This window comes from Trachypithecus francoisi, unplaced genomic scaffold (genome assembly GCF_009764315.1).
Source record: "Trachypithecus francoisi isolate TF-2019V2 unplaced genomic scaffold, Tfra_2.0 Lachesis_group15, whole genome shotgun sequence".
Lineage (NCBI taxonomy): Eukaryota > Metazoa > Chordata > Mammalia > Primates > Cercopithecidae > Trachypithecus > Trachypithecus francoisi.
The window spans coordinates 86887932-86913909 of NW_022681460.1; the positions used below are offsets into that span (position 1 = coordinate 86887932).

The 25978-nt window shown below is 38.2% G+C and overlaps 1 protein-coding gene across 8 annotated transcripts in view; it reads right to left on the reverse strand.

Annotated features, from left to right (window-relative positions):
* Window positions 1–25978, reverse strand: part of L3MBTL3 (L3MBTL histone methyl-lysine binding protein 3) — a 131054-nt gene that overhangs the window by 16558 nt on the left and 88518 nt on the right. For all 8 annotated transcript variants that reach the window (XM_033235497.1, XM_033235492.1, XM_033235499.1 and 5 more), the window contains one exon: window positions 11969–12048. In XM_033235497.1, coding sequence (XP_033091388.1) covers window positions 11969–12048 — 80 coding nt within the window. The remainder of the gene's footprint in view (window positions 1–11968; window positions 12049–25978) is intronic.

The window sequence follows — 25978 nt, forward strand, 5'->3', positions numbered from 1 at the left end:
CTTTATTCCTTTCCTTTCCTAATAAACTTGCATTCTCACTTCACTCTCTGAACTTGCTCCGAATTCTTTCTTGCGTGAGACCCAAGAATCCTCTCCTGGGGTCTGGATCGGGACCCCTTTCCGGTAACAATTTCTTGAACATATGTATGTGTTTCCATTGCACATATACCAAAGAGTGAAACTTTGAGGTCATAGCATTTGTGTACATTAAGCTTTGGGAAATCCTGCCAGCTTTCCAAAACAACTGCACAATACCTACCAACAGCATATGACAGTTCCAATTGCTTCACTTCCACACTAGTGCTTGGTATTGTCTATCTTTTTCTTTTTAACCATTATAGTGGGTGTATAGTGGTATCACATTACAGTTACAACTGCATTCGATGACTAATGATATTGATAATCTTTCCCTATGTTTATTGTCCACATAGAGAGGCTCTTTTGTAAAGGGCTCATTCATGTTTTATGTCTACCTTTCTACTGAGTTGTCTTCCTTTTTCCTTACTGATTTATACATGTTGTCTATATATATTCTGGGTAGAAGTCCTTTGTTGGAAATATGTATTACAAATATCTCCTCCCACTCTGTGCCTTCCTTTTTACTTTCTTAATAGGGTTTTTTGAATAACAGAAGTAACTGTAATAATGTCTAATTTATTAATTTTTTCTCTTATGGTAAATGTCTTATATGTCTATTAAAGAAACCTGTGCTTACCCCAAGACCATAAAAAAAGTTTTCTCTGCTTTCCTCTAAACACTTTATGCTCTACCTTTCATGTTTAGATCTACAATCCATCTGATATTTATGTCTTGTGTATATATTAGGCAAGAATCAATATTCATAGATTTTTTCCATATAGATTTTTAATTATCCAACCACGATTTACTGAAAAGACCATCCTTTCCTTTCCCCACTGTACTGCAGTGCTAGTTTTAACATAAATATCAGTGTCTTTCAGATTCCTTATTTTGTCCCACTGGTCTGTTTATCCCAATCCACAGCTTTAATTACTATCACTTTTGTAAGTATACTGATGTCTGTGATGTAGGTCTTTTCAAGATTGCCATGCCTATTGCATGTGCATTATCAATTTTACAATTCGTTTTTTTTTTTTTTTTTAAAGCCAAGATTTAGATTAGGCTTTCTATCAAATATATTTCTACTAGACAAATTTCCAATAGATAAATTTGGTTAAGAAATGACTTCTTTACAATATTGAGTCTTCCAATTCACAAAGAAGCAAAATCCCTCAATTTCTTTGGCTCTTCTTTAATGTCTCTCATTAATATTTTGTCATTTTCAGGTAGAGATCTTGCATATCTTTTGTTAAATTTATTCCTATGTATCAGATGTTTCCTGGGGCTGTTATAAGTGGTAAATTTTTAAAAAATTATTTCTTATTGTTCTGTTACAGTTTTCTAATAAATTTATTCTTAAACTAGCCTAATCTGAAATTTGAATTGCTCTGAATGCTAGAAAGTCACTATGCTGAGTCAAAAATCTGTTTTATTAGAGCTGACACCCACTGGTGCTGGTTCTACCTCATTGAGCTCATACAGAGAAATTCTAGTGTCTGCTCCACATGAAACAGTTCAAATCTTCAAACACGTTTTAAAGAGCCATCATTATCCCTCTTTCCACATTTCATCCAGCCAACTCAAAGATGTAGGTCCTCATCCTATTTTATTGAATATCTATTATGAACCAAATATATAAACCAGAAAGTTTGTTTTTATTCTCTTTTCCTTCTGGAATTGCCCAGAGTTTAAGGAATTTTTGTGTAGCAAAATACGGAGTAACTTAAAAACATCTTTTTAATCTTGGGTACTCTAAAGAGCTTAGCTATTAGCTGAAATAAAATATTTGTACATATTTCGTAAGACAGTTTTATATGAAATGGTAAGATTTCCAATTCTACACTACAGTAAAACAATAGGGCTGACTTTATCATTTGTATCCTGAGTGGGTGCCATATAGTCTTTTCCAAAACTACAGTCTTTGTCCTATTACTGTTTATGTTCTATTAACACTCAGCAGTGTTCACTCTATCACTGCAGATCTACTCTATTTTCATTTTATTTTCTGCTAAAAGCTGTATTATTCACAATTCATTTCGAATGTTCCGAACATTGTTCCTTAGAAAAATAACTAACCCATTCTAAGGAAATGACTAAAAACACCAAAGCCCTTATGTTTGTGGTCGCCTCTGCATGTTTTTAAATCTGATACTATAAATAGGCCTAGACATATATACTTTTCCAATCTTAGTACCAACTCTGCATCCTTCACATTAAGACTTTCCTTCCTTTCGCTGAGTCTTCGGCGCTAACTGATGTTATCAGCCACAGAACATGCCACCTCCTATGATTTTAATCCAAAAGGAATAAAGAAAGCAGCTTCATTTGAGCAAATCTGTACCGCATTCCTTGAACTGCACAGAAAAGTGACTCCAGGTTTTTATTTTAACATGTTATGATACAGGCTAAAATAAATGCAAATACATTCTGGCTCCAGTAGCTGGTTCAGTGCCAAGAGTAAGGAAGGGTAGGTTTAAATGTGCACAATGGGACTCAGGAAACATAGCCTAGTGTTCTAAAGACATTTCAGCCACCGCCCTTTGCCTAGGACCCTATTTCTTGCCACCCTCCTCTCAAATCATTGACATGCATGGAAAAGAAAACTTTTTAAGAAGTTTTCTGTATTTCTGAAGTTTCCTGTGATGAAAATTGACCAAAGGTATGTGATCAAACTATTTTCTCACTCGCCCCACTTGGTTTCAGGTTGTGTGCCTCCACAATGAGTACAAATATTTTAGGCTGACTGGGAATAACTAAAATTACCGTATGGAAGGAATGGTCATCCTTCCTGATTCTTGATTCAACAATCTGATACATTTTATTTGTAGAACCAAAGCTGTCATCCTCAACAGTGGAAAGATAAGAATTAAGAGAAAAGTGACAGTACGTTAAAATGGACACAGTATACTGCAGAGAAAAATAATAACATTCATTATGTTTATGAACAAATTAATCTACTCAGTCTAATGTTTAATCAAATAATCACTACATTTCTTCAAAAAAAATTTTCTCAGTGAGGCCTATACATACGTATGAGAAAGAGGCAGACACTAAAGACCCTCTAGTCATTCATAAGAGGCATAAAGACCAATGTTTTGTTGAAAAAAAAGATAAGATTTTTATGTGCCAAATTTGAAGATCCAAGTCTACCTACAAGTCAGACAGGACCAGCTGAAAAGTGGCTTCCAGTCTTGGAACACAGTACCACCAATATCCCTGGCCCTACAAGTCATGAGATATTGCATGGTATAAGGAACATACTGTTAGAATCTCTTTTATAATCAAATTTCAAACATTCACTGGCAAAGCCCCAGTAAGAGGTGCCTCTACCGACCCTGCACCTGTGCACCTCCGTCAGGGTCAGCTGATGCTCTCTGGATAGATTGGACGGATGGTACCTTCCAGTGAGATAAAAGAATGTTTCCCATTCTTATCTTCATCATGCACTGGTATGCTAAAGAAACCAAAAAACACTCCAAGGAAGCAGCTTTGGGCAAAAGTCTTTTCTCTCACCTGGAAAAGATTTCTTCTGAGTTATCATCCACTGACTCCACAATTGCAAGTTTAGAAGTTCATCTTAAGAAAATAACGAAGCATGAACGCCAACAATCATCTCCAAGCCAGTTACAGTGGAGGGTCTCTGCCATGTATGTAACTGTACTCAGATGAAGACTACATTTCCCAGCTTCCTTTTCAGCTAAAAGTGGCCACATGACTAATAGACACAAGCAGAAGTGGAATCTACAATATCCTATGAGTTCTGCTAATTGGACTTGGAAGTGCTCTTAAAGGCTGACAGCACACCCACCACCACTCCCCCAACATGTCCCTCCTTCCTGCTGGGTAGAATAGTACTTTAATGGCTAGCCTGAATAGGTACTCTGCAAGGCAGAGCAGCAAGATAAATGGAACCTGATTTCCTGATACTATTAAGTACCATTTAAATTCTGGACCAAGCTCTGTACTTCCTTTATGTGGAAGAGAAATAAGCCTCTTTTACCTTACATAAGTCACTTTTATGTGTTTATATTACACACACACACACACACACACACACTCCTACGATTCTAATCACTACTAAAGTTTATTGCAAAAATATTTATAACAGTCAGAGATACAAAATAACTAGCCTAGATGACCCAACAGTAGGGGATTGGTTTGTTAAGTGATGCTACATCCATCCATAGAATATTTAATATTATGTTGCAAGAAGTATAAATACTTACGCAAACTGCAGGTTACAAAGTAATTTATATAACATTTCAGATAGAAATAGTCTTAAAAAGTAGGTCCCCATGTTCAGAAAATGGTATAAAATTACATGTAATTTTGATTTTCTCCATTTTGCTTCCCTGTATTTGCTAATTGTTCTATAATAAACATGCATTATTTGGATAATAAAAGTTATGTAAACCAACAGCTGGTATCAAATAAACTACTTAATGTTACTAAAAAATAACAAAAAAATGGAAGTCTCACTTTGGTGACTTGGAAAGCAATTTAATGAATTTGTGGAAATATATCATTAAAACAACATCAATTGCTGGGTCTCGTTAATATCAGAAGAAAATGACAGATGGGAGTAATAGTAAGAAAAATAAGTTTGTGGATCTTTGACTTCATTATTTCATCCCTCTAAAAAAACAGAAAACAAGGGTTTTTTTTTAATGTTGATTCTTAGTGATAAAGGGCCGCCTCTATTGTTTACTGTATGAAAGTTGTTCATTCAGCAATTATTAATTCAGCACTGTACTGTATCAGAAACTCGACAGCTATATAAATACAGCATGTACTTGCAGACTTTTGTTAGGCTACAACAAAATGTAGCACTTTGGCATGCTAAATGCTCTGAATTAAAGGAAACTGAAAGGCCTCAGAAGTAAGCCTCAGAAGCAAGGTCTCCCTCTGACCTTCCCCCATGCCCTGGTCTCTCTGATCCCTTCTTTCCCATGTGCAGAGAAAAACTCTCTAGAATTTCTTTACTGACTAAGAAAACTCCTTTCCAAAAGAAACCCAACTGCCAACTTAGAAGTCTCATCAAATAGCCAAGAAAGACTTAACCACTAAAAGTCATCACCATGCCCAGAGAGACTTTTCATCTGTCCTTCTCAGGGCAGCTCCAAGAGATTACCCAAGAGACATCTATCTACATGGTAAGACAACATTTGTTCACAGTGAAGTTCTGCTCCTCGCCTTCCTGCAACCTCCCACAGAACTCAGAGAAACTTTGTCCCAGGCCATATAGTTCTTTGGGCTCATTCATTTCTCCTGAAAATTATTTACTACACAATTGCCTATACCAATCCCACCCCCACTCCCCTTTTCTCTATGAAAAGCGGTCATAAGCTTCAACCATTGGCCCTGAGTCTCACATTTGCAGGACTCCCACGTTTATGCACGTTAATATATTCTCTTTCTCCTATTAATCTATAGTCAGTCATCTCAGTGAACCCCTAGAGAAGGCAGAGGGGAAGCTTATCCTCTGTCCCTACACTTTTTTGAAATGAAGTTTAATAAATAATAATGTTGTTATCCAAAGTATAAATCTGCAAATCAAATCTGCTCACGCGTCTCTCATTTCTGGTTGAGTATAGGTATTAAAATTCCTGATTTGGCTTAGGGTAGAAGAAAGTGATGCAGAGAAAATACCTTTGTAAGAAGACTTTTCAGATAAAGATGATCCTGAAATAAACATCGTCTGGTGTTTCAGGAGAAACAAGACAATAAATCTTCAATATAGGGAACACTAACTCAAATATGAGGTCTTTTGGTGGAAAGAAACATCTCCACTACCATGGAGGGTAAGAACCTGCTTCTACCAGACTGTTCCCATTAGGGCCCAACAGAACCATCACGTGGTAGGCTCACCCAGGAGGGCAAGTGCCAGACAAAAGGAGGTACACATTATGCTCCTTGCCGCTTGCAAACTTGGATCCAAATCTGCTCCCACAATGCTAAGTCGACAAGCCGCAGCAGGAGCTACTGCTTACCACTTGTTCTGACTCATTCCTGTTCCTTTAGGCCAGGGGCAAAAGTGAAACCAGAATCTCCAAATGCCTTGTCTCAGTTTAGTTTCAAAACGCTTTGAGGGAGCTATTGCGAAGGTGAGGAAATGGAGGTCCAGCCCTGACGTGCTCAAAGCCACACTGTGAGGCAGCAGCAGCACCAGGAAGTGATCCTCAATTGCCTGCCTCCTAATACCAAATATAGGGTTGTGGTCAAGAGGGTCAGTTTTTGAGTCTGATAAACCTGGATTCAAAGCCCCACTCTGCCACTGACCAGCTCTCTATATTCCAGGCTAAATCAAATTAACAGCATTGTAGTAAGGATGACATGATATTTCTAAAATGCTTACCCCAGCATCTGGTATATAGCAAGCAGTTGGCAAATGGGAGATGTTATTCCTCTGTTGAAAGAAAGGCATATAACTGGGAGTATATTGGGTATAAAATAGTAAAAATGAAAATGAGTCAATAACCCTCTTAGGCTAACATTTCATGAATCTATAAAATATGCTTTCAAAATGAAAGGAAAAAATAAAACCAGAAGAAATGGGATGTATCTCTTAATATTTCTACTAACTGGTGACCAAATATAAAAGGATGAACAATAAAAGTGTTTGGGTAAAATAAGTGAATTCACAGCATGAAGGAATATAGATAAAATTAACTTCCAAGACACTTAACTCAGGCATGAAAGATAACTGTGGATCACTTCAAGGTTAATAATCAAAATAAACCAATGGCTATGGAAGCAAAAAGCAAGCCTGACTTTTTAGGTGAGAATCTGGCATGTTATAAAATAGAATTCAGTTCTCTCCACACATGAGCCACCCAGGAGAGAGAGTGGTTGCAGAAGAGAAAACAAAACCATACCTTTCCCAGGAATACAACAATTTAAATTTGAAGGTCAAATCATTCAAGTCTTTACTAATGGGCCTTCCATAATGGTAGGAATGAGCTACTTATTCAGGTAGAGAAGACAGAAGCAAAAAAAAAGAGAGGGAGAGAGGGAGGGAAAGAGGAAAAGAGAGAAGGGAGGTAAGGAGGGAGGGAGGGGAAGAGGTAAGGAGAGAGAAAGGGAGGGAGGGAGGGAAGTACTGAGTTAAAGTTCCCGAAGATCAAATTCAGTAGCATAGCAGGAATCACCCCCCAAAGCTCATAATTACACATACTCTACTAAACTAAACAGAATTAACAGAAGAAATGGATGGGGGAGGGAAATATCCTTTTTTAAGGGGTGTGTGTGTGTGTGTGTGTGTGTGCACGCGCGCACGCGCATGTGTGCGTCTTTTAAATCAATTTGCTCCTAGACTCAAAATAGGCCTCATGGGCCTACTGAGTCTTAAACCCTCTTGACACTGTAAAGCAACTTAGCATGGTTTCTCAAGTGTCCTCTACAATAAATGCTACCCACACCGCAAGGGGCGTTCTCTCCCACTCCCATGGCACCCCAGCCAGGCTAGGTTTGAAAGGGCTGCTTCTGCCACTGGAGAAGTGGAAATGAGAATGAACACTGGTAGGCACCTGTAGGTTCACAAGAGGGCTCCGGAAGGGAGCACATCTACCTGACCTTCAGCCTCGGGTCTGAAAGAGGAATTGTGCCAGGACTCCAACAGAACATTAAGTGTTTAGTGTTGTTCACAAAAGACCTTGGGAAAACTTCTCAGGATGCAAAAAGGATCAAACAGAAAACAATTACTATGGGACCTCTCATAAAAAGTTCTAGAAAACATCAGAAGAAGAGCACTGAGTTATAGACAGAAGAGTTTCATGATGTTAGCATTGCGCAAGGGGAAATAACTCTAAAAAACAAAAATAGGCTACGAAGAGAACAAGCCAACGTAGGAAATCACAGGAAAATAAGAGACACTGCTGTTAAAATTCATGTTAAAGGCAGTAAATAGCACACTCGACAGAACGAGAGACTGAGTGAGTTATTTCAACTTGAAAAACATGTCGACAACATCACAAAATGCCGAAGTTGTTAAAATATTAAAATACTTCCATATTGGTTGGTAATAGTTACTTCCCACCATGCAGTCAGTAGTCCCTTGTGGGACTTCTCCAAGATCCAGCATCTAAGTGTAACTTCCGTTATAGCACGGAGCCTCCAGGACCCTGCTCCAGTACTAAGATGACCGTTTAACTGTCCTGTGCTATGCTGGTTACCAAATGAACTGTTAAGTATTTTTAATATCATTCCTTGGGTCTAGCCCAAGAAGAATAGGTATTACCTTCCAGAAAGAGACAAATGAAGCAGAAGTATTAATAATAATCAAAACTCTAACTCTAACTTAAGGAAGCTTTCTGGATCTAAAGAAGACTGAATCAAAGAATCAAAAAGGCTCATGACTTCCCAGGCAAACATCACAAAAGAAGACTGAATTGAAGAGCCAGGTTCATTTTCAAATCCAAGAGAGTGGACTGAATTTAGCTGGCCTAATCTCACATAGTTAAAAGGATATTTTGGTTTGTTTCTTTTGTTCTGTTTGATTTTCCCTCAAAGAAAAACAGACCAAACATCTGGCTGAATATAGTGAATCTGCGGTGGGCCATTCTTTGCGCCCTTCAGAAACAGGGCTTCATTCTCCTCCCTGTGGAATGCAGATGCGCAGAGCTGCCTCCCTCTCTGGAACTGCCCAAAGTCAAAAGGAGCTTCCTTGCCCAAGGATATGTGCCCCTCCCAGCAAACATCCGAGGATTGGTCAATTCAGAGATACAAAAGTCTGGTTCCCTTGCCTGAATTTGGGAAAACTCCGAACGGTCACCTGCACAACTTGTGAGATGGGCTAAGGCCTCTGCTGTAACTACATCACAGCTCAGCTTCTCGGTCTGCCCAATCCTGCTTCTTTCACTCTCTCACTGGTGTTGCTCCCAAGAATACTCACCAACAAACCTCTTGTACAAAGCACTCTCAGCATCTGTTTAAAGGAAATCCAATATAAGGCACTGAGCCAGGGCTCTATTAAGAACTGAGAGGCAGGAGGAAACCCACTGACTAGGCTCTGAGAGGTCCCCAGTATTACCGAGAAACGTCTTCAGATGTCATAAGGCCTGGTTTCGGACAAAGCTCCCTGATTTTAGGTGAAGACAACCAGTAAACTACTGGACAGTGCTATCCAGTATTGGACAAAGTGCTATCCAAATCTCTTTCATACAAAATGGTTCTTGAAAAATGATTTCAAAAAGATAAAAGAAATCTAAAGCTAAGAAAGACGTTAAAAGGAAGCCTAGAATTGTAACATGATTTCACTATAGATACATTTTATGATACAGTCTTATTTAAAATGTTTCAGAAATGTGAAAAAGAAGAAAAATTATACTGATTTTAGGAGGCTAAAGCCAGATGAGAAAGTAAAGGAGAATATTATAGATCAATCTCACCTATAAAAATATGTGCAATAATTCTCAAAACAACTTACTTTATAAAGCTCTCTTTCACAAACAAAAAGTAGGACAATAAGCAAAACATGCACATTGAACTACAGGTTTTACAGGTAAAAAACAACAAAAATAAATGACTTGAAAAATTACAAAATTAAGAATTATGTATGAATCCTAGCAATGGTTCCTTGAAAGGAATAATAAAACAAAAACTTAGGCAATTCAAATCAAGAAAAACAGAAAGAAAAAAATTAGAAAGACAGAAAGCTACCAAGAAAAATAAGAGAATACCATGCATAGTACATGTTAATAAACTGGAAATTCTCCATTACGCAAACAATTTTCAGAAAGAAATTATGAAAATTGGCCCAGCATATAAAATGTTAAATAAACACTGAGTTAAAAAGATCACTGAGAAACTAAAAATGTTATCAAATTATTACTCCCTCAACAAGCTTAAAGCCTAGAAGATTTCATTATCAATCAATCTGAACTTTTAATGATCAGGTAATTCCATACAATAGACACTTATTCCACAATACTACTACTATTAATAAGAGTGAATACTCCAGCCACTGATGCATTTAATCCTCACAATAATCCAAGGATATAGATACTATTACTACATCCATTTTACACAAGACGAAACTGAGGCACAAACAGGTTAAGTACTTTGCCCAGAACTAGCCACACAGCTAGGAAGTGGTAGAGCTGAGACCTGAATGATGGCCACGCTCTTACCTCCTCTTATAAACCACCATTCACAAAGAAAAGGCCGAAGCTTTTGTCTAAGAATTCAAAATAGCCCTGATAACAAAACCTTCATAAATTAAATATTTTTCTACCTTTTCCATAATCAGAAACGTTTTAAATAATCGAATACTTGCACAGCACTGTTCTAAGCAAGCTACAAATGTGACTGTACTTCATCCTCATTACGATCTGATGAGGGAGGTATACTATCATCATCCTCCTGGATAGACAGATAAAGAAACAGAAACACTCACAGGTGTGTGATGACATGTCTAAGATCACAAAGTAGCACGTGGCAAAGCAGAGATTCCAACTCTGGCCATTTATAGGGTTTGTACACTGTGCTACATAAACACCATAAAGGGTGCTGAAGACAGCACTGACTATAACTTTTAAATTAATCATAAATGATTGCTTTAAGCATCACTTATGAAATAGGTCACTGCAAGAAGCCATCAGGTGCCATTCTCAAATCTTATAATAATCTAAACCAAACTATTTACATGAAAAGCAAAGTTCACAGGGACAATCAAAATCATAATCAGACTGACATTTTCTTATAAAAATAAATAACTACTGTTATATTTGATTTATAAATACAATCTATACTATGACTAACAGTTATTACTTCATTGCTTAATTAAACCATTAAACCACTGTATTTTTTTTTTTTTTTTGAGACAGAGTCTCGCTCTGTAGCTCAGTCTAGAGTGCAATGGCGTGATCTCGGTTCACTGCAACCTCCGCCTCCCAGGTTCAAGTGATTCTCCTGCCTCAGCCTCCCGAGTAGCTGGGACTACAGGCATGCACCACCACACCTGGCTAATTTTTGTATTTTTAGTAGAGACAGGGTTTCACCATGTTGGCGAGGCTGGTCTCAAACTCCTGACCTCAGGTGATCCGCCTACCTTGGCCTCCCGAAGCAATATATTTTTAACAAAGATGTAGGACAAATTATTTCCTCCAATATAACTTAAAACACTGTTCAAGTAATTTTTTTTCATTTTGTGATATTAGATTAAGACAATATCTGGATTTCAAAACACATTCTGAATTGAGTTTTAAACATAGGAAGCAAATGACATCAATAATACTAAAGAAAATGTGTGACAAGGTCCAAAGAGAATGTCTTACCAAACTTTATGTACAATACTGTACCAATATGTGAGACTGTTAATACAGACCATAAATGAATCTATACAAAAAATTACATACTATATTGATACTGAACAATAAACTTTTATTGCCTGCAAAAAAGAATAAGGTAACCAAACTTAAAGTTCATCTTTTGCAGCCATAAAAAAGAACGAGATCATGTCTTCTGCAGGAACATGGATGGAGCTGGAGGCTATTACTTTCAGCAAACTAATGCAGGAACCGAAAAACAAATACCACACGTTCTCACTTATACATGGGAGCTAAATGATGAGAATCTATGAACACAAAGAAGGAAAGGACAGACACTGGAGTCTACTTGCTGGCGGAGGCCAGGAGGAGGCAGAGGATCAGAAAAGGTAACTATTGGGTACTGGGCTTAATTCGTGGGTGATGAAATAATCTGTATAACAAACCCTCATGACACGAGTTTACCTACGTAACAAACCTTCACATGTATCCCTGAACCTAAAACAATAAAAATAAACAATAAAATTCATTTTAACATAAAAAAGACTGTTGTATTCCAGTTAAGGCTATGATTGTTTCGTATTAGCAGTAATACACATCAGTAATATGAGAATTATTATGGTTACCTCTGGCTTCATGTGATGTTCTCATTTCACTTTCTGTTCTCTCTTCAAAGTCTTCTTTGACATCATCAGCATGCTGGTCTCTGAGAAAAACAGGCAATTCAATATTTTACAAGAGAAACATTTTTAAAAAATGGTTCAGAACTACATCTCAACAACTGCTTTTCTTAATTTTAAACCAAAGGATGCTACTAAAGTCTTAGAAAGGATATATAGTTCTACTACAAGGCAATTAATTAATAATAACTATAAATGTCCATTTTCTTCATTATCAATTTTCATTTCCTATTCAGGAAGAAGATTTTAAAGCTAAGGATAATAAAATGAACTATTCTGGAAAATGTAGCTATTGAATAATTCAACTACAATTTGGAACATGTATTCATGTGGAATTTTACTTACACAGTTTGGTAAGGCTTCTATTTAAAGAAAGAACATGTTTTGAAAGTCCACACCATTTAACTAAGTCACCATATACTACTCAGCACCAGGATTCGGATGGAGGCTAAGATTGGCTCGGGGGAATAAATCCCAATTCTAGGAAGCTTTTCCTGGTTTAATCAGGTCAAATCCACCAGCTGAAGTGATTTCACCTCTTTCTGACCAGGAATAACCTAATGCTAAACTAAACATGCCAGAGATACTGCAAAATGGAATAGACCCATTACAATCGTAATTCAGAGCTTTACTCCTTATGACAGGGGCAAAAAAATTTTTTTTTTTTTTTTAAAAAAGGAACTACTTTTCTTAAATTTCAGGGATTAAAAATTTTTCACCCTAATGTATTCCATTCTCAGGATTCACAATAAACCCCATTTTGCAATTTCTTCTATGCAGAATATGCTATCTGGCCTACACACTTCAGTGCTTTAAAGTATTCTGTGTTTATGATGTGCTATTGTTTCATACATGCTGTTACCATTACAAATACACGACAGTTTCTGAAAGATCCAGAGCATAGTTCTGTTAAGTTTTAATAACGGCAAACACATTTGAAACAAAATATCCCAACAAATATAAAAGGAGTTCTATAGTTTTAATTACAAAAGCACTAATTGAGTCTCCATTTGAAAATATAATAACACAATGACACTAACACAGTAAGCACGCAATCAATACATTTTCTATTTTTATTGCTATTTTAAAATTATTTATTGTTTATTAGTGATCATCCTGGGAGGAGATATTATTTTTAAGAAAGATCATTTCCAGGAGCAAATGTGAAATTTCATTTGAATCGGAGCTCCCTGGCTTAGTTCATGCTAAAAACAACTTGCTACAACTGCTGAAGTATACTTGCTCTTTTGACAATGGGGGAGAATCATTATTTTTTTTCCAAGAGAAACCAATTAAATGGCGACAGGGTCTCTTATTCCATAGAAAGTAGAGGGATGAAGCTATAGAAAAAACAAATGTAAGAGTGTCACTGATAACTGGAGAAAGAACATTAGTTGATGTATTGATAAAAATTGTGTTTTCTCTGTAAAAATAATGCTGCAGTTATGCTTGGAAATTACATGTTAAAATTAGCTTACCATGCTAAAATTAACTTCTATGAATTTCCAAATTTGTTTTATATTAAATTGGAAATAATACTGAGTGCACAAATTCTATCCCAGAAAGTACTGTGGTCAACAAATAGTTTGTAAATGGCTATATTAACTATTATTAAAAACCATATTCTACAGCAATATAACTTTAAATTGGCATTTCCCAAATAAAATAAATGTCCAATTATTGTGGTTTTTCTAGAAGCTCTGATGAGTAGTTGATTTTTTTTTAAATAGAGAGAGAAACGTCATGAGTCCAAAAGCTAAAAAGTCAAAATTTTCTGTATATTTCAGTTTTCAGGATCACAATTATCCACTGATAATCTGCAGTCACCCTTTTGTGGTTTTACTAAAGCATACCATTCTTTTAAAGTAGCTTTGTTAAAATAAAGATAGAAGACTTGAGCTATGAGAAAAGTTCCCTTGTTTTCTTATGCCCGAATACAATGACAATTACTTATTTCCTGAACTCCAAGAAAAAGATCACTTTCCAAGAGGGAACAGAGATAGAAAAAGAAAGTAAAATCTTTGACCCAAAAAATTTCCTCATGCCTGGATCTGACATAACAGAGTGGAAGCTATGTACTCTTACATAATTTATGTTGCCTCATTATAGAGGCATGTTCAGTTTTCACCGCCCCAGTTTTAACTCATGACACTTCATTAAACTGGAGCCATACAAACCTGGGAATATATAAACACAGATATGTATTTTTACCAAACGGGAAGACCTCCACAAAAAAATGTTTATTGAATGTTTTATTTCAGATTAACATATTGATTCTGCCAATTCCTTCAAATTAAAAGCACCTACGCCCCTGTGGTTCTATGTGCTGTTTCCTTTAGCTAGAGAGTGGAAAGGTGGAAGACAGGGTCAATCTGCGCAGTCTATTATGAAACAGGCATTATGAAACAGATGGGTGAATAGAATCACTGGGGCGAGCAGAATCTTAATCGAGCACATCCAGACATGTGGAAACAGTTAATATTAATAAGAAAAGTTCACTTCTTAAGAACACAGTATGAGCCAAAGACTGACTGAGCTTTTTACATGTCCCATATTTTATAACACGTATTGAAGGAAGGTTTATTATTATAGCCACAGAAATGTAGAGACATTAAGACCAAATTCACAGGGCGAGTATAGCACCCGTTCTTTTTGACACCAAAATCCGCAATTGGATTCAGTTGTTTTTTATTTTTACAGTTGTGGTTTTCCAAAATAAAGTATGATATATGAAGTTAAAGGAAACAAGCTTTTTGTGCCATAAACTTATTCTTCAAATTTTCCTTCATTGATGAGGTCAGGAATGAAGAGCCTGACTCCGTATTCCCATTTGTTTTACATTTTATTTAAAATAAAAATTGAGGCCAGGCACGGTGGCTCATGCTTCTAATACCAGCACTTTGGGAGACTGAAGCAGGAGGGTTGCTTGAGTCCAGGAATTCAAGACCAATCTGGGAAACACAGTGAGACTGTGTCTCTACCAAAAAAAAAAAAAAAAAAAAATTGTCGGGCATGGTGGCATGCACCTATAGTTCCAGCTACTTGGGAAGCTGAGGCAGGTGGATCACTTTAGCCCTGGAGGTCAAAGCAGCAGTAAGCCATGACTGCACCACTGCACTCCAGCCTCGGTGACAAAGCGAGACTGTCTCAGAAAGAAAAAAACAACAACAAAAAAATTGTTTATTCAATTGGACAACCATTATTTCTCTCTACTATAAGGTTAAGAATTTCATTACACAAATACTGTACTGTGATGAATCTTCCTCTACACAAAAATGAAATCCTTGTTCTAGAATTTCAACTTCCTAAGCAAAATGTTATTTTAGCTACATAGTCTTCCAATTACAGATAAAATATGATTATATCAGAATGCCAAAACTCTGGGATAATGTTACAATACCCTCTGGAGCATAGTAAAAGATACGCTTCTTGACAGATTTTTTAAAATGACAACCAGAAATATTTTCAGGCTATATTTTAATATCACAATTATTGTCAACCTAAACATTTCCTGGCCTGCTTTCCTTGATCAACATTTTTCATTATCAACGATTTCCTTTCAAAAGAGGGTACAAGCTGTTTAGGCACAAGCGTGCGATTTTTTTTTTTTCTTTTTAAGAGACAGGATCTCACTCCGTTGTCCAGGCTGGAGTGCAGTGGTGCCATCATTAGCTCACTGTAACCTCAAACTCATGCTCAAGTGCTTCTCCAGCCTCAGCCTCCCAAGTAGTGGAAACTATAGTCATGCGCTACCATGCCTGGCTGATTTTTAAGTTTTTGTAGAGACAGGGTCTCACTATGTTGCTCAGGGCTGGTCTGAATTTCTGGCTTCAAGTAATCCTCCTGTCTCACCCTCTCAAAGCATTGAGATTACACACATTGCAGATGGGTGCCTGAATCTTAACATGGAGGAAGCAGCCCAGCAATAGTGGTTACACATGTGGTCTTGGGAAGTGAAGAAGTCTGGTTTAAATTTCAGTTCTGCTCCTCACTAGGTTTATGTGACCGTCAGCAAGTTACTTAATTTCTCTAATTCTCAGTTACATTATTGGTAAAACAAGGATAACAAATCCTTTACCTCAGAGGGGCATGTTAAGAATGAAATAAAATAATGTATACAAAGCACTTAGGACAGAGCCAGGCACTTAAGTAGGAGCATGATGCACAGCAGCTATTCCTAGGTTATAAATTACTTATATTTTAGGATAAAATTATCTACTGATACCTGTTTTCTTTAACCTTATTTCTTTAACTATTAAAACAGCTTTTAGAGTAATGGTTCCAAGCACAGACTACAGTCAGACTGCCTGGGTTATAACCCAGGTCTGCTATGGACTAGCTATATGGCCTCTAACCAAAAGAGGTTCCATGTTTGTAGAATGAGGGTGTGATGATGACAACTACACCACATAAGGTATTATGAAGATTAAATAATAGGCACCGACATAGGTAAAAGCACCTGGAAAACAGCAATTTCTCTTGGAATTTCAAAATTTTCAAGAAGCCATTTACTGCAACATTTCTTTAGTTGCAATTCAATACAATTCAATTCAACTCAATACATTTCAGTTTTATTGAATTGAAATACAATCATAGTGAAATCTTAACAATACTTTTGGCTTTTAATTAAGATAGTGGAATCCAGTTGAATGGAAAAATGTATTCTTTATGACTCAGCAATTTCTTTTTCTCTGTAATTCTGTGTCACCTTTTAGAGGTCTTACTGTCTTACCATAATTATGCTTTGGGATGAACATTAGTAAAACAGACATTAGAATGGTAAATGCATAGGATGGCAGTTGAATATGTGCAGCTGTATTTCTTCAAGTCTGTTCATTTTTCATATAAAAACAATTTCTAACCAATTATGTTTCAGTTAGTCCCAGTCTGTTAAAAAATATTGAAAAACAAATTATTTTGCCCCAATTTGGGGATTTATTGATTTTAGTCACTTCTTTAAATCCAGCATGAAAGGAGGCAGATGCAGATTGCAATGTAGACTGAAATATTTGCCAACCGGGTTAGGAAGCATGGATTGACAGTTACTGTTGGCCCAGCGTCAGAGACATGGCTATCTTGCCGTAGCTCAAGTGTAAAAGCTCACTCCTTAGTTTGGCTTGGTTTAAAATAACCCCACACTTCTCTTTTCAAAATAGCTTATTCTAGTCTCATGGGGCCTTTGAAGAACTGAAAGAGACTTGTACTTCCTCAGTAACAAGCGGGGATGCTAACTACCAGAGAGCTGTAAGAAAATGTAGTTTTTCTGTTTTGGCTATCAAAAGAATGTCTCTTTGCATGCTCCCAGCATTTTTTTAAGTTTCTGAGCTGTGACTCACTCGCAGGTAAAAAGATCAGGGAATGAGAATCTCAGGGGTTACACTCTACAGGAACTTTAAAAGAATACTTGAACTGCTTCCAAAATGCCTCGTACAAATGAAGAGTGACTGTACTTGAGCTTCAGGTCAAGGAGGTCACCACCTTCGAAGGGATTCAGAAAAAGATGGCAAATAAAACCAGTGGGACAACTATGAACAACATTCAAATAAAGAGCTTTTAAAATTCAATTCAACAACAGCAATGGTTTTACTGAATTATGTTTTCATAAACATCACCCAGGAGAGGTAAACATGGTTTACTGTATATCTAATGAATAAAAACATTTTGGTTAACAGGCCTATTTAATTATAATTTAGCATAAGGACCATACGCCAGTGAAAGAATACAATAAAAGGAATATAATGAATACATAAGGTGGGTATTACCAAGATAACAAGGAAAAACCCTCCAGAAAAATTCATTCAGCAATTAATCCTCTTCTTAAATGAAAAGCCTTAACCAATAAGGTGAGGTTTGGGAAATAAAGATGATGTCACTTAAGAGTGAGACTCTATTACTTTATTGTTGTTGTTGTGGAAAAGAGAACAGATGTCACTGCTTTTCTACGCTACAGAAAAGGGTCTCCTGAGTCAGAAATTGGTGATATTCAAGGAGATAAAATAAGATCCTGTTACAATATTGTTCCAACAACTTCACAGGCATATAACAGTAACACACTCATCTTATCCTTGCATTTTGAATGGTTGCCTTGGTGTCACAGTGGCTGGCATCAGAACTGTGAGTGATTTAACTAAACACTGAGCTACTCTTTGGGGTACATAAACAACTACACAGATTTAACTCAGGTTCTCAAGAGCTGGAATAGGAAAACACTTTCAGAGCTCCTAATTCATACCTGGAACCCATCAACAAAAAGGGAGAAGAGGTTTTACAATAGCCAGAGCATGCCTAGTCATTGAAATTACTTCCAGCAATATTTAACATCAAGCTCTCGGCCCAGAAGACCTCAGGGGGCAAAAAACCAACTTCCCAAGGTTTACTAATTAACTTTGGTAATCTTTTAGAATGGTTGGCCCTAAATTGATTTTATTCTACTTGATGTGATAGTTTTGCAAAGTAAATAGATTTATATACGCTCATAGCTTCATACTTTATCTTAGCTTGCTTTCCTATCTGTTTAACTGGGTACAGACTTGGCTTTTGGTGTGACTAGCAAAATTGGATTCGTGTTAAAAATATAAACCAGACTGATGACTGCAATTCCGGCAACTGTTCTATGTAGTTCTCGTAGTGGAAACACTGGTCTTACAACTTGAGAAGTCATTTTAATGGCCTATAATGAACGGAACAGACTGATTTCTGCCATTGGATCAGTTATTAAGCAGTGGGCATTTGCCTTGCAAGATAATCTAAGCATTTGGCAGGCATTTTAAAGATGCTTTATTGGTATCTGTAGTTGATGTTTAGCAGGCTTAAACAACATGGGAGCTTAAAACATTAAGTGATTTTTAATAGAGATAGTACCTAATTTAGAACACAATTACAAACAGCCGTAGAACAGATTTCATGAGAACAAGGCTATGTGGGATGGATGCCCGATGTTTCCCAACTGATAACACACTGTGAAGTATTACCCCTGAAAAGGGTATTTTCATTCAGTAGAGATTCCCAAAGCCTGGTTTATAGACTACTTGCATTGGTCACCTGGGAGAGCTTGTTAAAAATGAAGATTCCAGTGCCTTCATTTTTATGAACACAAGAATTCCATTTCCTGAATCAGTACCTCTGGGAGCAGTGCCTCAAAAGCCACATTTTTAACAAGCATCTCAAATGATTCTGGTGCAAATCAAAGTTTGAGACTCCCAGTTTTATTAAGACATATAGAGAAACACATATATTGTTTTGCTTAGCTGTAGACATGCAGAGATTTAAGTAATCAGTCCCTAGGAAAAGCTACTCCACTCACTGGTAGAGCCCATGCCTCAACATTTTGCCTCTAGGAGCAGCGTGAGGGCAGAGATGAGCTTTCACTGTCCAGAGCAAAAAAAGCATCTTTTCACAGCAAGCACTGGTACGAAAGACACTCCTCATACTTCCGATGAATAAATGGATCGCTGGGATAGGATTGCATACTCACATTTCTATCTGTAAGGACCACGTACTCACATTTCTATCTAGAGCTACTGGGACTTCCCTTCACTCACACCCATCTGACAAGTCTCTGTAGGAAAAGAGATCCAAGCATTCAGCATACCTACAGGTGGACTCAGGGTGGGACCATCTTAATATCAGGCAGAGCTTCCTGATGAGGATGTCCTGAATCCTAAGGTACAAGTGTTCTGAGATATTGATCCCGCAGCCCTCTGCACCCCTCTCTGGTGACTGGGAGGCAGCCTCATCCATTTCTTTGGTGTTTGAAACAAACATTGTCATTTCTGTGATATCATTTTCTGTGTGGGCCAGGAAACTAAACAACAACAGTTTGGGACATCCCACCTTAATTAATGAGAGAGTGCAGGTGTGTTTTGGGGGAATTTATCTCATCATTTAATAATCACTCCTTACATATCTGGTGTGGTGATCTCACAGTTCAAAGTGTAGGAGTTTTAACTGAACAGAAAGGTTATACAGCTATTGCCTCTTAGGCTACATAACTGATAGCTGTCCACAGAAGATGGATGGATGGTTCGAGGTCACTACTGCATGCAAGGGAGTATGCTCAGGTTAGGGCAACTTGGAGAAGAAGAAAAGACATGGCTCCTACCTTTATGGAGCATATCATCAAGCAAAGTACCCAGAAGTGTTTACCCAAGAATGTCAATGGCATTGGGTCGTGTGATGAGAAAGCATGTAATGGAGGACTTGGTCCAAAATCTGGATGAACAGATAAAGCTTTACTGAGGAAAGGAGAGTGAATCTGATGCCCCAAAGATGAGAGATAGCTAAAAGATGGCACAGGGAGGATCTAGACAGAGGGAAAAGGGGTATCTCAGGACAGGGTGGCTGAAGCATAGGTTGAAAAAAGAGCCTGCAGAGACAAAGCAGGAGAGTTAGGCAGGTGCCAGATGACACAAGGCTTTGTAGGCCATGCTGAGAATGAGGGTCTTAATTCCAAGAATAACGGGAAGTCACTGAACGTTTTGAGCAGGGGGATAGATGCTCACATAAACATTTGAGTCCGGACTCCAAAGCTGTAGCCTGGAAGAATGTGGTGGACTGAGATAGGACCTCAAATCTGAGTTTTAAGGAAGTCCCAGGGGATCTGGTATGAAGCCAAATTTGGGAATGAGTATGATGGAACATTAGCTGCCCATGGCTCTATTCTGAGCAGGTGACCTTTAAAATAATGTTATGACAGGAAAAGGACATTCATTCCTCACACAGTTAATTTATGCTAGTCCTATTATATAAGCTCTGAATCAGAAGCAATGCCAGCACATCACTCATTCTGGGGACTGCCTGGCATCTGGAATAGGTAACGGGTTGGTGCCACAGCTCCCAACTTCACTTCAGCACACACCAGCCTGATCCACCTGTCTCGCCTGCACTGATTTCCTGCAGGACTTCCCTGGGCTCTGGCTGCTTGGCAGGGAGGATGTGCTGGGGAATTAACATGTACAGTCTCACTCTGTGGTTCAAGGGAATTTGTGTTTCAAAAGTTCAGCTCCCTCATCCCTATGGTGGGCTAACACTGAGATGTGTATTTACAAGAAATCCCAGAGTTTTCCCAGCAGGTCTGTGTTCCTGCTGTCCATGGTGGTAATCAGCGTGACAACAAAGCTTTTTCTGGCTGCCTGCCCTTCCCTGCATCACTTCCTCACTTGCCTACTGATACTTTCTTGACCTCCTAAGTAAACCACTTGCAATTAAATCCTTGTCTCAGAGTTTGCTTCCAGGGATGCAAACTGTGTCTTGTGTGGCAAAGTGCATTAAAAAAAAAAATCGTCATGTCTGGCAACCAAATTTTAGTAAATTCTTAAGAAAAATGCAAAGAGAATTTGTTAAAATCTAAGTGGCAAATTACGTCCAGGTGAGTAATGTGGTATTATGGGAATCATCCTGCTTGAGCAATCTATTCAAAGTTTAACTTAAGAATAGCAAAGAGGCTGGGCGCGGTGGCTCACATCTGTAATCCCAGCCCTTTGGGAGGCCGATGTGGGCGGATCACGAGGTCAGGAGATTGAGACCATCCTGGCTAACATGGTGAAACCCTGTCTCTACTAAAAACACACACAAAAAAATTAGCTGGGCGCAGTGGCAGGTGCCTGTAGTCCCAACTACCCAGGAGGCTGAGGCAGGAGAATGGCATGAATCTGGGAGGCGGAGCTTGCAGTGAGCCGAGATAGTGCCACTGCACTCCAGCTCCAGCTTGGGCAAAAGAGCGAGGCTCCATCTCAAAAAAAAAAAAAAAAGAATAGCAAAGAAAACTAGGTATTGACGGAACATATATCAAAATAGTAAGTTATTTATGACAAACTCAAAATAGTAAGAGTTATTTACGACAAAGCCAATATCATAGTAAATGGGCAAAAGCTGGAAGCATTCCCTTTGAAAACTGGCACAAGACAAGGATGCCCTCTCTCACCACTCCTATTCAACATAGTATTGGAAGTTCTGGCCAGGGCAATCAGGCAAGATAAAGAAATAAAGGGTATTCAAATAGGAAGAGAGGAAGTCAAATTGTCTCTGTTTGTAGACGACATGATCGTATACTTAGAAAACCCCATCGTCGGCCGGGCGCGGTGGCTCAAGCCTGTAATCCCAGCACTTTGGGAGGCCGAGACGGGCGGATCAAGAGGTCAGGAGATCAAGACCATCCTGGCTAACATGGTGAAACCCCGTCTCTACTAAAAATACAAAAAACTAGCCGGGCGAGGTGGCGGGCGCCTGTAGTCCCAGCTATTCGGGAGGCTGAGGCAGGAGAATGGCGTAGACCCGGGAGGCGGAGCTTGCAGTGAGCTGAGATCCGGCCACTGCACTCCAGCCCGGGAGACAGAGCGAGACTCCGTCTCAAAAAAAAAAAAAAAAAAGAAAACCCCATTGTCTCAGTCTAAAATCTCCTTAAGCTGATAAGCAACTTCAGCAAAGTCTCAGGATACAAAATCAATGTGCAAAAATCACAGGTATTCCTATACACCAATAATAGACAAACGGAGAGCCAAATTATGAGTGAATTCCCATTCACAATTGCTACAAAGAGAATAAAATACCTAGGAATCCAACTTATAAGCGATGTGAAGGACCTCTTCAAGGCGAACTACAAACCACTGCTCAAGGAAATAAGAGAGGACACAAATGGAAAACATCCTATGCTCATGGATAGGAAGAATCAATATCCTGAAATGGCCATATTGCCCAAAGTAATTTATAGATTCAATGCTATTCCCATCAGGCCACCAGTGACTTTCTTCACAGAATTAGAAATAAACTACTTTAAACTTCATATGGAACGAAAGAAGAGTCCACATAGTCAAGACAATCCTAAGCAAAATGAACCAAGCTGGAGGCATCACACTACCTGACTTCAAACTATATTAATGTTACAAGGCTACAGTAACCAAAACCTCATGCTACTGGTGCCAAAACAGACATATAAACCAATGGAAGAGAACAGAGACCTCAGAAATAACACCACACATGTACAACTATCTAATCTTCGACAAACCTGACAAAAACAAGCAAGCGGGAAAGGATTCTCTATTTAATAATGGTGTTGGGAAAACTGGCTAGCCATATGCAGAAAACAGAAACTGGACCCCTTCCTTACACCTTATACAAAAATTAAACTAAGATGGATTAAAAACTTACATGTAAAACCCAAAACCCTAGAAGAAAACATAGGCAGTACCATTCAGGACATAGGCATGGACAAAGACTTCATGACTAAAACCCAAAAAGCAACTGCAACAAAAGCCAGCATTGACAAATGGGATCTAATCAAAGAGCTTCTACACAGCAAAAGAAACTATCATCAGAGTGAGAAGGCAACCTACAGAATGGGAGAAAATTTTTGCAAGCCACCCATCTGACAAAGGTCTAAGATCCATAATCTATAAGGAACTTAAACAAATGTACAAGAAAAATCAAACAACCCCATCAAAAAGTGGGTGAAGGATATGAAGAGACACTTCTCAAAAGAAGACATTTTGTGGCCAACAACCATGTGAAAAAAAGCTCATCATCACGGGTCATTAGATAAATGCAAATCAAAACCACAATGAGATACCATCTCACGCCAGTTAGAATGGTGATTATTAAAAAGGGGAGCATTAGCACAAACAGTTAATGCATGTGGGGCTTAAAACTTAGGAGATGGGTTGATGGATGCAGCAAACTACTATGGCACATGTACACCTGTATAACCTGCACATGGTTCCTACAACTTAAAGTAAAATAAAAATAAATAAATAAATAATAAATAAAATAAAATCTTCCCCCCACCAAAAAAAAAAAAAAAAGTAAACAAATGGTCCAGTCATTGATTTGCTCCTAAGGAATAAAGACATATAATGAAACAAAGTAATCTACTCCTCTTCCAATAAAAACTAACATTTGGCCTGGCACTGCAGCTCACGCCTGTAATCCCAGCACTTTGGGAGGCCGAGGCAGATCACGAGGTCAGGAGATTGAGACCATCCTGGTTAACAAGGTGAAACTCCATCTCCACTAAAAATACAAAAAATTAGCCGGGTGTGGTGGCACGCGCCTGTAGTCCCAGCCACTCGGGAGGCTGAGCCAGGCGAATCCCTTGAACCTGGGAGGCGGAGCTTGCAGTGAGTCGAGATCCCGCTACTGCACTCCAGCCTGGGTGACAGACCAAGACCCCATCTCAAAAAATAGACAAACAAACAAACAAAAAAAAACATTTATTGAGGGCTTATGACTTGTTAATCATTATTCTAAGAGCTTCATATTTGCATTTTTCATCTTGTGTAATCCTCATAAATTATGAGATTCAAAGCAAAGAGTTACTGAGTAATTCATCAAAGATCATAAACCTAGCAAGTAGGGAAGCCGAGATTTAAATTCAAGCAGTGCCCCATGTTCCTAATCACCACATTCTGCTGCTCTTTTCTGGAGGAAGAGAAAACACCCATGCTGTGCTGGGCTTCAACTACTTACTCATTTCTTCCTTGGGTCTGCATCAGAGACAGAACTAATCTTCAGAGCTACACTAAGAGCTTAGATGACCTTGCATGCAGAACAATGGCAAAAAGTCAAGTTTTAAAGTTGCATGGGAGGAAGAAAACCCCTAAGAGAGTTTAGTTGCATCAACTTTCTACCTCCAAAGTTTTAGGGTCTCTCATTGGTTTATGTACCTTAAACTATAATCAAGACAGTACTAAACAGAAAAAAGGTTGGCAACCTCTTTGTATACTGCTGATTTATCCAAGGTGGAACTGACTTACTGCATCTTGGTTATGAGGGAAGAAGAAAGAGAAAATATAAAACTCTAAATAAATACTTGGAAAATCTAAGCTGTAGCTCTTTTACATTTCCTATATATTAAAACTGTAGTTTTGGCCAAAGCTGGTACAGAAAGCGAGTCAAGAAGATGCAGTTCAAGCCTATGAACACCTCTACAGAGCACTCACCTCTGAACCCTTAAGAAAAAGATTCTAGGGTATCTAGGGAGAGGTATAGTCATGACACTAGGACAACCTGAGTCCTACCACTGCCTCTCACTCCTGGCTGATTTCAGGCCAGAGGAAGGTCACTGCTGCTCTGCCAGTATCTTCTCAAAGGTTAGACAGACATGGACACCTCTGATCATTTTCACAACAACCAAAGGAGACACTTTGAAATGATTAAGACACATGCATACACCCAATTCAAAACAGAAGATTACTAGTAACGTGGCATGCTCAGGATTTTCCTGAAAAGAAGGAAATCCACTGGGAAATGAGTGGAAGGGTATTTCTTTACCTCTTAAAGATATGTTTCAAGCCTTGCGTTACACTCAAAGTCAAGGTTTATAAGAGACCAACAGGAAGGGAGAAGGGCTCTTTGATCCCTTTTTGATCTTTTTTGATCTTTTTGATTGAGGCCATCCCGGCTAACACAGTGAAACCCCGTCTCTACTAAAACACACACACACACACACACACATACACACACACACACACACACACACAAAATAGCCAGCTGTGGTAGCACATGCCTGTAGTACCAGCTACTCGGGAAGCTGAGGCAGGAGAATCACTTTAACTCAGGAGGGGGAGTTTGCAGTGAGCCAAGATTGCACCACTGCACTCCAGCCTGGGTGACAGAGCGAGACGCCATCTCAAAAAAAAAAAAAGGAGTAAATATGCAAACATAGTTCTGTGTACACATTTTATGACCTTTCAAGGGAACACATCTTGTACAATTTAAGGAATTTAAATCAGAACATTCTACTATATGAAACTGAGGTATATGCATGCATGTTTGTGAATTCACATAGGCAAAAATGCTTTCCTGGAAACACATAAGGACAAAACATTAAAATATTAATAGAGATAACAGCAGTTCACTCTAAACTTAAAAACAAGCAGGTATTAATGTATAATTTGGATAATTCAAAATAAAAATATTTTTAAAAGCATGAAGATTTTAATTTCTGAAAAGAACAATAAAGAG